The following is a 12,708-nucleotide window of genomic DNA, read 5'->3' as shown; positions in this document are numbered from 1 at the left end:
CCTCGTGCCGCGAAGCAGGAGCCGGGCTGGGTCCCCTCGCCGGGCGCTGTGGCGGAGGCGGCGGGACCCCCTTGAGACCAGGCCTTGAATGCCCCGGGGCTGCACCGGTGCAACACCGAGCTCGGACCGCGGCCCGGTGTAGGGGAGCGGGGGGCGCTGGCCCCGTTTCCCTTCCGGGGGCGGCGCGGCGGGCGGAGGCCCCCAGCCGGGCTGCAGGGGAAGCGCCCGCCCCTGCCGCCCCCGGCGCGGTAAGATGGCGGCCGCGGCTCAGGCGCTGAGCGGCTCCGGGCTGCTCCTGGCTGCTGCCGCCCTCGCCCTCCTGGCCGTGGCCATCGGCACCGACTCCTGGTACGAGACGGACGCGCGGCGGCACCGTGAGCGCTGCCGGGGCTTCGGCCACAAGCGCAGCGACCCGCCCGGCTCCATGTCGGCGCCCAGCTCGCACCTGCCGCTCCGCGCCCGGCCCCCGCGGGCCCTGCTACCCGGGCGGCCCCCGGCCCCCGCCCCGGCCGCCGCCGCCGCCGCTCTGGACTCGCACTGCGGCCGCCGCTTCAACTCCACCGTCTCGGGGCTCTGGAGACGCTGCCACCGCGCGGGCTACGAGCCGGACAGCGAGGAGCTCATCCGGAAAGGTGCGGCGACGGAGGGGGAGAGGGGGTGGCCCCGGCCCCGGCCCCGGCCCCGGCCCCGGCGGGAGGCGGTGGGGCCCGCCGCTGTCCGTGGTGCTGAGCGCGGCTGCAGGCACGGCCCGGCGGGTCCCCGGGTCTGCGGGCGGGGCCGTGGCTACCGCTGCTGTGGTGTGAACAGGCCGGCGGCAGGGCGCGGATGCAGCCTCTCAAGGTCCCCGTTGCTCCAGGTGTCCCCTGGCGTGAGGGAAGCGGCGAGCGTGGCCCTGACCCCATCCCGGGGTCTTGTACGCCTCTCTGTCTGCTTAAAATGCTGCAGTGCTGGGTGGGACCTCGTCCTCAGAGAGCCCCTTCTGTGGCCCAGTGCAGGGCCTGACACTCGAGCAAGGTCTCAGTGGGCATTCTCCTAACCCTAGCACCTTCTTGTTATTGAGCGCTGAGAAATGTATAGTATTGTTTATATCTCTGTGATGGTTGCAGTAAGAGGAAAGGGACCTGTTGTTCCTGTTCTAGCATGGGGGAGTTCTCGCTGCAGTGGAGTGCCAGGCCTTCATGGTGGCAGATGTCACTCAGGACTCTGGGGGTGACAGGAGAGAAAGCTGTGGATCATCTACTATTGTATCGCACAGTACAAAGCCTAGCAGTTCACAAAACACGAGTGAAATTCCTGGACTGGATGGTACAAATAACATAGTGGGCTGACCCATGAAGTCAAAATAAATTACATATAAAAGAGGCTTAGGATAAGAAATGCTGTGAATGGTTAATGATAAATAACAGGACTTATTGTTCCAGCAGGTACATATTAGCACAGGGAGAGTAGGAGTTGGGAGAAGTGCTTCCATTGAGGCAAAAAATGGAAATGCTATCTTAAGAAAGTGGGAGCAGTTCTTCAGCGTGGCTTCCAACTGTGACGCCAGTCCTGCACAGCAGAGGATGGATAGACTGGCACTGTGAAGCTCAGCTCGTCTTTGTCCGTTCTTTCCAATGCACAGCAGTGAGTCTTACTTTTAGAAACTCTAGTGCTGTGTGATTAGCTTCTTTCTCTATTTAATCTCCTAGGATGCATTTTATGCATTTTCTTTTTTATTTCCACATTGATCTAATTTCACTAAAAGGCAGCTCATTAATTTCTTTCTATTAATTATGCCTGTCATGTAAAATATTTATCTATTATTTTGCTTCACATCAAGCCAGATGCTTTCAGCTCCCCTTGAGGTTAGCAAAGGCTGGGGGAAGGGATGGGAAGAATGCTAGTTTGGTCCTCAGTAGTTCTGTTGCTGAGGTATTTTCCCAACACTACAACGGTCAGACAGAGAGCATAGAGTCTGCATTCTGCATGCACAAGGGCGTTAGAGTGTGGTGAATGATCTTCCTCAGGATATGATTTGTAAAACTGGAGGGACTTAAATCCAAAAGGTTTACCTTCTACTTTCTTTTTTTTTCTTCAGCTGTTCTAATAAAAGACTTTGCCTTTCCCTACAAGCCTTGCTTCCCTCATATTCTTTGCCTATTAGGTCTGCAGTTGCTACTGTAAAGATTTATGCGTTATCTTATAGAGGGAAATTATTAATAATAGTTCTTGTAGAGTCAGATCTTTAAATAGATATGACTCTTTTCTTATCCCTTCCCCTGACCTGCTTTACTAGCAGCCTTTCCTTGTTCCCGCTGTGTCTATCTTTTCTCTGATCACAGTTGTGATTAAGCAGCCTTTTCTGGCCAACTGTCAGGTGTGGCTGTGGCTGAGCTGTTCTCTCAAGTATGGTATTAGGTCTAGGGGTTCCAAAAAGCAAAAATGGGAGTTTTTGTCCTAGTGTGAGTTGGAGATCACTGCTGTGCACCTCTGAAAGTCCTACTTTCTCCTTGTTTTGCATTAAGTTTTCAGCTAGCTCGTTAGTGATGTATGATGCCATCTTATATTCCTTAAATTAGAGATTATTAGAGATTTTTATAGGCTTTTAGTGACAAAGGAGTAGAGTTTGGGGTTTTTTTTGTGACAGTCCTATGGTAATTTTGGTTTGGGTTTATACTCTGTTTTTCTAGTGCCTCTGGAATAAGGTTTCTTTTCTTTCTGGGTCTCTCTTGAATTCTGCATAAATGACTAAGTCCATAAATACCCTTATCCATTTAGATAATTCCACGGATTTTTAGTCCTGTATTTATCTACTGCTATTAATACAAAGCAATTCTGTGGAAATTTTCATACTTGAGCATTTTAGCTGATGATGCATATACATGCATACATTTATATATCTAAAATATATATTTTTTAAAAAGTGTAAAATATATTCACTTCATATTTAAAAGGAAAAAGCAAGAGTCAAAAAATGTAGTGCAAAACTGAGAGGTGGGAAATGCTTAAATGTAAGAGGGGAATGATGTGTGGGATTTTTCTTAAAATGCAAAATCACTATTTTGGAACTGTGAAAAAATAGATAGTTTCATTTTAAAAATACAATTAAGAAGGCAAAAGAAGAAATAACATGCAAACCAAATGGGGAAACTGGGATTAGCAGTTGGTAAAAGAAAACAGCTGAAGAACTGAAACACTTGGTGGGGAGACGAAGAAGATCTGTGTGTGTGTGTGTAGGGAGGGACTCTGTGAGTGCAAGAACTTACTGTGCACTGTCTTGTAGAGCCTGTGCTGTGTGGATTACACACTGGATAACTGATGCTGCAACAAAAACCTTTCACATGGAGAATTCTTAAGTAGTGAGGTCTTGCAGGGATTTATTATATGCTGTTTAGTGGTCTTCTCTATTAATGTGAAAAAAATGTTGCTTACAAAGTGGTGACAGTAGAAAATTATTGATTAGGAAAGATTCATTCTGATAGGCTGCTTTGGATGACTTGGTGGGTTCATTTGAACAACAGGCATTTTAACACCAGTAAGTTGAAGGAATTTAAAAGGAAAAGGTTCATCACTGTTCATAAACTGGCGATTTTATAGCTTTTCAAGCTTGCTCTGAAAAAAACTCTGGTGTGGGACTGGTACATCTCACATATACTGGGCAAAAATGACTTCTTAGTACCATGATGTAGCTGAGAAAGTGAGAAGAACCACTGGATGTTTAAGCAAAGGAACACAACAGTTTGTGGCAGTAATGAGGCCCTTGAGAGACTCAGGCTCAGTCCTGGTGACTGTACTTCCCATCCTTTCCAACTGATGATAAATTGAAAGAGTTACAGGAATGACTATGAGGTCTGTAGAACATCTATTACAGTGGCATATTTCATAAACAGTCTGTTTGGTCATGGCCATTGGTAAATATGATCTGTCAGTAAATAGATTTAGTGGCCTTTGGGTGATGATGTGAACAGAATGATCCCATAGCTGTGATACTCTCCACAGTCCTGGGCAGAAATGGCACGAATAGGCCAGGGAGCTTCAGTGGCCACTTGGTCCTGGGGCGTAAGGGAGGGGAGGGAGAGAGCTCATGTGGTAGCTCACTGTTAACTGCCCATGGCTGTTCCCTGGCCTTGCTGGTGGTGAGAAGGAGAGGGTCTCTCCCAGAGGTCAACGTTTGTCTTTAGAGCCAAACTGCTCTAAGATAGGACTGGGCCACGTAGCAGAACTCCATTTCCTCCTCATAATGCTGGCACATAGGCAGCAAAAAGAAGAAAACTCGCACGTTGCAAAGTCAGAGAGAGATGAAAACTGAACTGAGAGAAAGTCGTGGTGTGCTGAGCCCAGGATTACAAAAACCCAGGCCTTGGTCTGGGTTTCCAGGTGTCTGGCATCTCAGGGTCAAGGGGCCTGTGCTCTGCCTGGGTATTTGGAGGTCCAGAAATTATTTCTATCCAGCATCCTCTGATCTTTCCCAGCCTTCGTGTTCAATCAGAAGAAAGGACTTGTGCAGGGCCACTCATGTATAGTGTCCCAAAGGTTGTGGGAGGGTATGGGAGAGGAATCCCGAGGGAGGAAAAAAAACACGTTGAGGACAAGGTGCGAGAAACAATGTTGGCCATGGGAGGACATAGGCATATAGCTCAGCCATGAAAGTGTCAATGTGACACTGCTGGACGCAGTTCATTGCTTCTTATGTTTATTTTTTAATCAAGAAAATTGCACATGCAGTGGAAATTTCACAGTGTTCTTTTAATGCCCCTAAGAAATGCTAGGATCAGGTTGTCTGTGTAACCTTTTTCTGTCTATGTGCTTTAAGGTAAGCTAAAGGCATGAGCACCTGCCCCCTTCTGTCCTGTGTTCTCAACTTACTTGTGTGCCAAAAAAGACAAGGCTCACTTACTTGTTCTCCACATGACTCCATTCTATTCAAGCTGTTGCCTGAAGGCAAAGTTTTTCATTTTGGCAGCCTTTCTTATGGTGCTCATGTGAGCATGTTATGAACAAAAGCAAAATCACTTTGCTAGCAGGTTTCTGAAATGGAGGGCAGGATGCTGTCCCTGTTTTATAGACTGCGATTTAAGGTATGTAAGGGCTTACGACAAAAGACTTGCTGGAGTACCTCTGAAATTCCTTTGACTTTGCAATAACTTTAAGACTGCAAACCTGATTATTTTTTTTTCCTTGAGTACTTAGAGACCAAGGTGTTCTGTCACTCTGAATGTGGCCCCATGGAGTAGCTGGCTATATTTGAATGCGTAGCATCTCTGCAAATTAGACTGAGATTCACTCAGAAAATAGGAAGCATGAACTAGTGACTGCAGATGCAAAATCTGGCTACTGCAGATTGCCTGGGTGCATATTATAATTTTCTGGGAGAAAGTAGGTAGGTATTCAACTGAGAGTTTACCCTCACTGCTTCCCTAATTCCCTGACTCTCTTGCCTACCTGTTTCAGCTTTTCTAGTAGATCTGCAGAGAGAGGCCTCCTTTGTTTTGCCTGTGGTGGCTCACACCAGGGCAGCTCCAGCCTGTGCTCTCAGAGAAATGGGAATCTTATTGGAAAAATGGCTTGTGCTGATGTAATCAAAGGCTGTCACCAAGCCCATGGATTAGAGGTCAGCGCTGAGCATAAACCCTAAAATTCGTTAACTCCCGAGCTCTTCATTTTGCAAACTTGCTGTTTTAATATAATTATATGTGCTACCTACATAAAATTAGCACTTTGAATTCTGGAGAAGAAAGGATTAGGAGTAAAGTTTTTAAACCAGAGGCCGAATGGATTGATATTTGAAAACTTCTGAATAACCTGATTTGTATAGAAGGCGGAGAGGTTTTACTTTGAGTCTACGTGTAAACTCTTGTAATAATACAGAGCAAAGATTTTCTCAGTGACGTTTTAGCTGAGGAGTCCATAGCTTTGATCATAAGGGATGTACGTCTCTAGTCTTGGATTTTTCTTTAATGAGCTATAAAAGTAGTAATCCTTGCTCTTATATAAAGTACTACTTCATATATAGTACTTTTAGAATCAGAATATGTAAGTGCATAGATCTTACTTTTAATGAATCCAGTGCATTGTAATCAAAAAAATGATGTCCTTATTGTACCATAGACATATTTTTCAACCACACATGTAAACCATGTCAATATTGAAACTGCATTCAGTCAACAGTTACAGGTGAAATTTAATTAGATACCGTGATGTGCTGTACATGGCCTAAGTTCTTAATTCAGATGTTTACAGGGCTTTTGCAAATGGACTGGCATCCTCTGTTACAGGGCTGTCTTGCTGATCCATTTGCTCAGGTGGCACCACAGACTTGTTCTGAAATAACCATGAGGAGTATGTACTGCTCCGCAGGGTGAGGGCAAGTGGCTGAAGGTGAATGGCAGCAACCCTGGATGGTTGTATGGCTGCCAGTGCCCTGCGGTGTCGGGGGAGGCAGCAGGGAACTGCAGCAGAGGAAGGGGGTGGCGGGAAGCACAGGTGAGGATGGGGGCCCACTTGAGATGCTTTGCTGCTCAGAGGCTTTTGGAACTCTAGCTTTGATTTTCCCCTTTTGGGGCATGTTCTTTACATCTCTGCTTGTTCCACTCAGTAATAAATGTCACTGTTTTGTTAATGTGGGGAAATTCAGATCACCTTTCCCTCCCTGGCCTGATGGCTGGGCCTCTTGTGTGCAACTCCTAATCTTGTGAAGCCAGGGCTTCCTCTTTGCCTTGCAGGAACCGGGTCAGTACAGTCCCAGTGAATGTTGTTAGAGAACAAAATCGTGCTGCCCATTGCTGCCAGAGCAGCACAAAGCCCATTTCTTCTCCTGGGTTTCCTAGCGTCTTTTGCAAAGCAGATCACCGAGTCTGCAGCTCTCTTGCTAGTTATTGTTCACCAGCTTAATTAGCTCACTGGCCAACTGATTGTTTCTGAATGGTTCTTCTGCCCCAGCATTCAAACAGTGGTAATGACCCTGTAGCTGTTGTACTATTTAGCTCTTTTACCTTTCTGGTTTTCTCTTCCACCACAACATCCATGTCTATTTCCCTCCCTCCCTTCCCCTGGCCCCAGCTTTATTTATAACAGGGAGGCTAAGGCACCTTCCTCTCCCTCCACTCCCTAGTATCTTCTCTGTTAATTACTGGTTGTTTTCTAAACTAAATATCCCTTTCAAGAAGGGCCTGCATGTAGGTTCACATTTGCATTGGGTACACTTTTCTTTAAGCTATAATTGAAACAAGCCTACTTGGGTACTATTGTTCATTGAAAGTGAAGCAAAGAGTCAATGACTACTGGAGTGAATTCAAACTTTTCTCCCATGCAGTTCTCTTCTCAGCCCAGCATTCATTCAAAATTTTCAAAAAGTGATTCAACTCTGCCTTCTTGGAGACAAAGCAGCCCTGTTGGTACTCAGCCACCTTCTTGTCTCCTCAGCCATCCCAAAGACATCGTACCAGTTCCTCTAGGAAGCTTCTGCAGCTGGTTTTGGTGACTGTTGTTACTGTTTACCTTTAGCTGTTAATTTCTGGAGCCTGCCTGGGTCAGCACCCTCCTCCCTCTTTGCTGGTGTTTCTTTGTAACAAGGCTACCTCCTCCTCCTCCTCCTCAAAGCCTTTGAAGTAAACAGCTATATTTTTTTTGGTTACATTTGCTCTGTTGCTGAACTAAGGCTTCCCCTGTGGGAGCTGTGCTGGGCCAGCCAACTCAGCAGCAAGGGCAAGGCACAAGGCTTTCATGCTGTTTCACACTGATGTCTCTTTTTACAGGAGTTATTCAGCGCTGCACTGCTGTGAAGTACCACTACACCTCCAGCTCTCTGCCTCGCAACTTACCCATCAACATCACAAACACCATCCGGCAGGATGAGTGGCACGCGCTCCGTAAGTAACCCAAAGCAGCGTACAAGACTGTTTGGATTACTTAATGCTTCAATTCAGTGCCCAGTGAGGGCTCTGAATCAGCCAGTCATCACTGGGCTCTAAGCATAAATACTGGTTTGGGTGTGAGGAAGGGCAAGCAGCTGACAGTAGAATTGGAAGGGGACATCAGCTTTGGAGGGGCTTAAGCGGTGGATTCAGGAATACAGGCGTGTGTGTAGTGTGTTGCAAGGTGTAATCACATTCTGGATCTGGGGACAGACAATTCCTAGATGGATTACAGCAAAGGTGCTGCATCCCTATATAGTCTGTATAGATCTTGTTGCATTTTTCTGTGTGCACACCAGCGACCCCGGCAACTAGCTCTTTTAGGGAACATCTCAGTTTGACTTTGCAACCTCATGTTACCAGCTGCTGGCCTACAAGCTGCCTCATGTCCAAGTCCTTCCCACACAGGTGACTGACCAACAGCCTGTCACTGAGAATGATTTAGTCAGGGTTTTTCTGCTCCTGGTTCTGTCTGTGTTTGTTTTCTGGTTCTGTTGCCTCACATAATTCTGCCTAACCCCTGTCATGTGAGGCTCAGTGCTGAGGAACCCCAGCTAGGAGGAGACAAGAACAGCGCTTGTATTATGGATGACAAAGTGCTGTTCATACCACTGGTGCCCAAGCGTTTTTTTTTAGAGATTGTTACTGGAGTTGTTCCCATCATACTGTATTAATCAGCTGTCTGCTTCTGTCCTCCCACTATTCTTCTTTTCAGTTCATGCTATCTGCCTTCCATGCGCTAGTCCTTTACTTCTCTTCAGCAGTCCTTCTCGCTTCTTTTATTTCTATTTTCAGCAGACATTCACCCAACAAACTCCATCCCAAAGAAACACACCACAAAAAAAACCCAACAACAAGCCCTTGCAGTACTAACATTTACAAATCGTTGCTGAATTCATAATGCACTCCTTCTGTCCCATGTTGGGGAGTATTTGGCCAGTATCCCTCTTGATCAGGACAGAAATGCTCTCTAGTTGTACAGTGCCCAGCAGAAGCGAGTTGAGTTAGCTGGATTCCCCTAGTTTCAGTGTGATGGACAAACTATCTACCTCAAAGAAGCTACAGGAGGAGGCATCCATGGGTGAAGTATAAACTTTAGAACCAGAAAATCCAAATCTATCTGGACTCTGCCCTGGCTGTGCTGTCTGGGTGCTGCCATCTTCACGTCTTCTTTCTTGCTTTTTTCCTTTCTCTTTCCTCAGATCTGCGGAGGATGACAGCTGGCTTCATTGGCATGGCAGTCTCCATCATCCTGTTTGGGTGGATCATTGGTGTGCTGGGCTGCTGCAAACAGCAGGAGCTCATGCAGTATGTGGCTGGGCTGCTCTTCCTAATGGGAGGTGAGAGCCTTTCACTTCTACTCCTGAAGTCACCCCAGTCAGTCTTGCTGGCTGGGGAGGTGCTTTTAAAAGTAAAGTCAGCCCACAGCAAACAGCAGTTCTTTAGTTCAGCAAACCGTCAGCACAGTGCGGAGTTACCACTTCCAGCACTGGGCAGGACCTGTGCTTGGAGGGGTACTTGCATCTTTCTGAGTAGACCCTGCTCTACGTACATGAGCCTTCTGCTCTGGAGGGCTGGTGTGTAGCCACAGGGACCATGTGCACAATGAGCACAGGCTTCTTGCCTGCTCTGAGTGTGTAGAGCCTGTGGCTCCTGTCAGACAGCTCAGCTCAGTTTTCCCTAGGGAATGTTAACAAACAAGAAAAAAACCAATGATGTAGAGCACCTTTCTGCTGCTCAGAGATGCTCACATCTTCAGGTAACAATGAAGTCCAAACTCAGCCAAGCCTGGAGAACGTTGGCCCAGTGGAAAGGACACGAGCTCAGTGCTTGCCAGGGGTGTTACTTCTGTTCCTCCTGGCCGGGAGCAGACTTTCTGCATGGCCAAAGCTTTTTCTGAACTTTGATTTTTCAGCTCAAAAAATGGGCAGTTTTTTCTTTATTTGAAAGGGGCACAGTAGCAACAAATGCACCAAAAGGATGAGCTACTGAGATGCTCCAAGGATGGGGACTCTTAAATTGCAAGCAATAAAGAGGCAATTTTCAAGTATGAAAAACGAGGCTCTAGTTGAAAGCCAGAGCTGCTAGCCTACAGGCCTGGTGTCAGCATCTATAATGGCTGCAAGCAAGGAACTTGGTGATATAACAGCATCTATTTCAATTAAATAAGTAGGTGTGACACTGGTTTGGTGCCACTTTGGGAGGGTGCCACTTTGCGGGGCGGGGGTGGGGGGGCGGGAGGAATCTTTCATTACCATAAGCGAGCCTTCTCTCAAGGAGTGTTTTTGGGGACCTGTACAAAAAAAACCTTCCCTGCTGACACTGTGTGATGCTAAAAAGGCTGGAAGTTAGGCTTGTGCTGTCCTTGATGTGCTGCTTAACCGCAGTTTCCGTTGGGAACATTTTCATTTCTTTATCACTCAGCAGTGAGAGAGTAAAATACTATAAGTGGCACAGGTAGCCTGGGTCCCCTTCGAGTGCTTCTGCACTTACTGTGATGGGAGTGCTGTCAGCGTTAAGAGCTGCCATTAGTATTTAGACACAAATCCAGAGCTGGAGAGAATGAAATGATCACCTCGACCTTGAGTCTGGTGTACTAGTGTATGTTAGACATACTCGAGTGTCTCGCGTCGTAAGTTCTTCAGCCTTTTTGCTCCTCTCTATAGGTGCTTAGTGAATGTGTAGCAGATGACAAAAACCTGGGAACTTTCTATGGGTCTAAGCTACAGCTGGCAGGAGTCTGGGTGTTCCTAGTAGAAAGCAAGCAGTGCTGCCCTTTACAGCCCTGGGCTGCAGCTATTCACCTTCCAGAGGAGACACTGCCCAAGTACTGTTCAGAACCTGATGACATTAGTCTTTGGAAATAAATGGAGAATTGAAGCACGATGAACTACACGTGACTGAGTTCGAAATAGCAACAGAGGGAGCTAAGGCATTGGGTATTTGTGAAATGAGTTATCCTGTAGTCCTACATATTTTGCCCCCTCCTCCCCCCGCCTTGTAAGAGTGACTGGTAGGACTACCGAAAAAAAAAAAAGGGGAACAATTCTTGATTTTGAAAACAGCTAGGGAAAAAAGTAGAGCATAATTAACTTTTCTGAGGGCAGTGTAGAACCCTCTTGCTTTTTTTCTGCAGGGACATGCTGCATCATCTCACTCTGCACATGTGTAGCTGGGATCAATTTTGAGTTATCTCGCTATCCTCGCTACGTCTATGGGCTGCCAGAGGACATCAGTCATGGCTATGGCTGGTCCATGTTCTGTGCCTGGGGAGGCCTGGGCCTCACCCTGCTGGCTGGGTTCCTCTGCACATTGGCCCCGTCACTCAACACTTCTCGGGCATCCGTACAAAAACCCAGACAAGAAAATGGGGCTGTGTGACCTCGAAGGGAGTGAGGAGAGACTGGAAAGCGCAGCCTGGGCAGAGCTGTGGGTTAACACCAGGAAGAGGTGGCGTGTCAGCGTATGGAGAGCAGCACCATAGCTGTGGAAATACCAGCCTGTGGGATGCTGCTACAGCCTCCAGTCGCGGACACAGACATTGCAAGTAACTCCAGGTTTGAATTATTGGCGATTCACTCATTGATGGTTTAAGGGGGACAGTTCTTTTGATTTGCTTTTCTTCTGTTTACAAGGGATTAAGTCCAAGGCTGTGTCTTTTTTGTGCTGTTTTTTGAACTGTACCTCCATGGTCCTGTTATTGTCCAGTTGTAAGGGATGTTTACGCACCAACTCTATTGCTGCAGGTCTGTGGAATTCAGACCCAAATTGGGGCAAGGAGCTACGTGAAGTTGGCTTGAACACTTTTGCAACAGGCATGTCTGGTGTTGGCTCAGGCCATCAGTTCCCAAAAGAACCTTGATCTAAGCCGAGGTTTAGGCCAAAGAATTAGCCCATTCTTAGTATTAATTCATTTAAATCAGAAATCTGTGCTATTTCATGCTGTGGTATCAGCTATTTACTCACTACTAAAGCTGTTTCCAAACAGAGCCGGCTGTAACTGAGCAGCAAGACTCTAAAAAAACTCTTCCTGGCTTTAGGAAAGGAGGGGAAAGTTTTCCTCAGCTTCTTACACAGGTGAGGTTACTCATTTGGCTAACTAACATACCCTTGTTTGAACAGGGAGATATATGCAACGCGCAGCTTATAACTATTCCACTAGAAGCCAGGGTATATTTCTGAAAGTATGTCGTAGTTTGAGCTGCCGGGATCAACTTTCACCCCCCCAGCTAACTTGTGGGTGCAACTCCTGGTCTGTGAAAGGAGATGAGTAATTCTCCCCAAGCTCAAATCGCAGTACTGCTAAACTAGCAGAAGATGTACGGCCCCCTCTAATGTCCAAAGGAACTGCAATGTATTTTGCTCAGGAATGTGTGGCTTCTGCTCACTTCACCACTTGCCCCGTTCTAATATCAAATGCCCCCTGAGCACAGCGTGTCAAGAAGCCGCATGCTCTGCTGGAACAAGCTCCCCTCTCCAAAATGAGCAGTAAGGACCTTGGAACCAGTGCAAGTACTAGGGCTAACTCAGGAACATCAGCCACAGTACTGTGGGGTGCATTTTTCTTGCATTCATCTATTTTTTTCTTCCCTCACATCCCTGCCCCTCTCCCAAGTGTCCAAAAACTGCACAGGTAAAGATGAGATGGCCAGCATTTGGAGATGTTTACATTGTATTTAAAATACAATACAGTGGCATGTAAGATATTTAATGCTAAAGTCAGTGTATTTATGAAAAGTGTAATTTTTAAATGGAAGTTGTAATTCTCAACTGGCATTAAAAGTACTGAAAGACTTGCTCAGTGGATGAAACCTGG

The 12,708-nt window shown here is 46.8% G+C and overlaps 1 protein-coding gene across 1 annotated transcript; it reads left to right on the top strand.

Moving 5' to 3' along the window:
• Window positions 1-253: 253 nt before the first annotated feature.
• LOC309673708 (transmembrane protein 178B-like) lies at window positions 254-11,273 on the top strand (the record flags this gene model as incomplete). The annotated part of the gene is made up of 4 exons (XM_082485563.1): window positions 254-632; window positions 7,734-7,847; window positions 9,095-9,232; window positions 11,029-11,273. 4 exons carry the CDS (start codon window positions 254-256, stop codon window positions 11,271-11,273), a joined length of 876 nt encoding a protein of 291 aa, XP_082341689.1.
• Window positions 11,274-12,708: the final 1,435 nt, after the last annotated feature.

This window comes from Vanellus vanellus (assembly GCF_965231255.1).
Source record: "Vanellus vanellus genome assembly, chromosome: 6".
In the NCBI taxonomy this organism is placed as follows: Eukaryota; Metazoa; Chordata; class Aves; order Charadriiformes; family Charadriidae; genus Vanellus; species Vanellus vanellus.
Note: the sequence above shows the minus strand (reverse complement) of the source record. Positions and strands in the feature narration are given on the sequence as shown.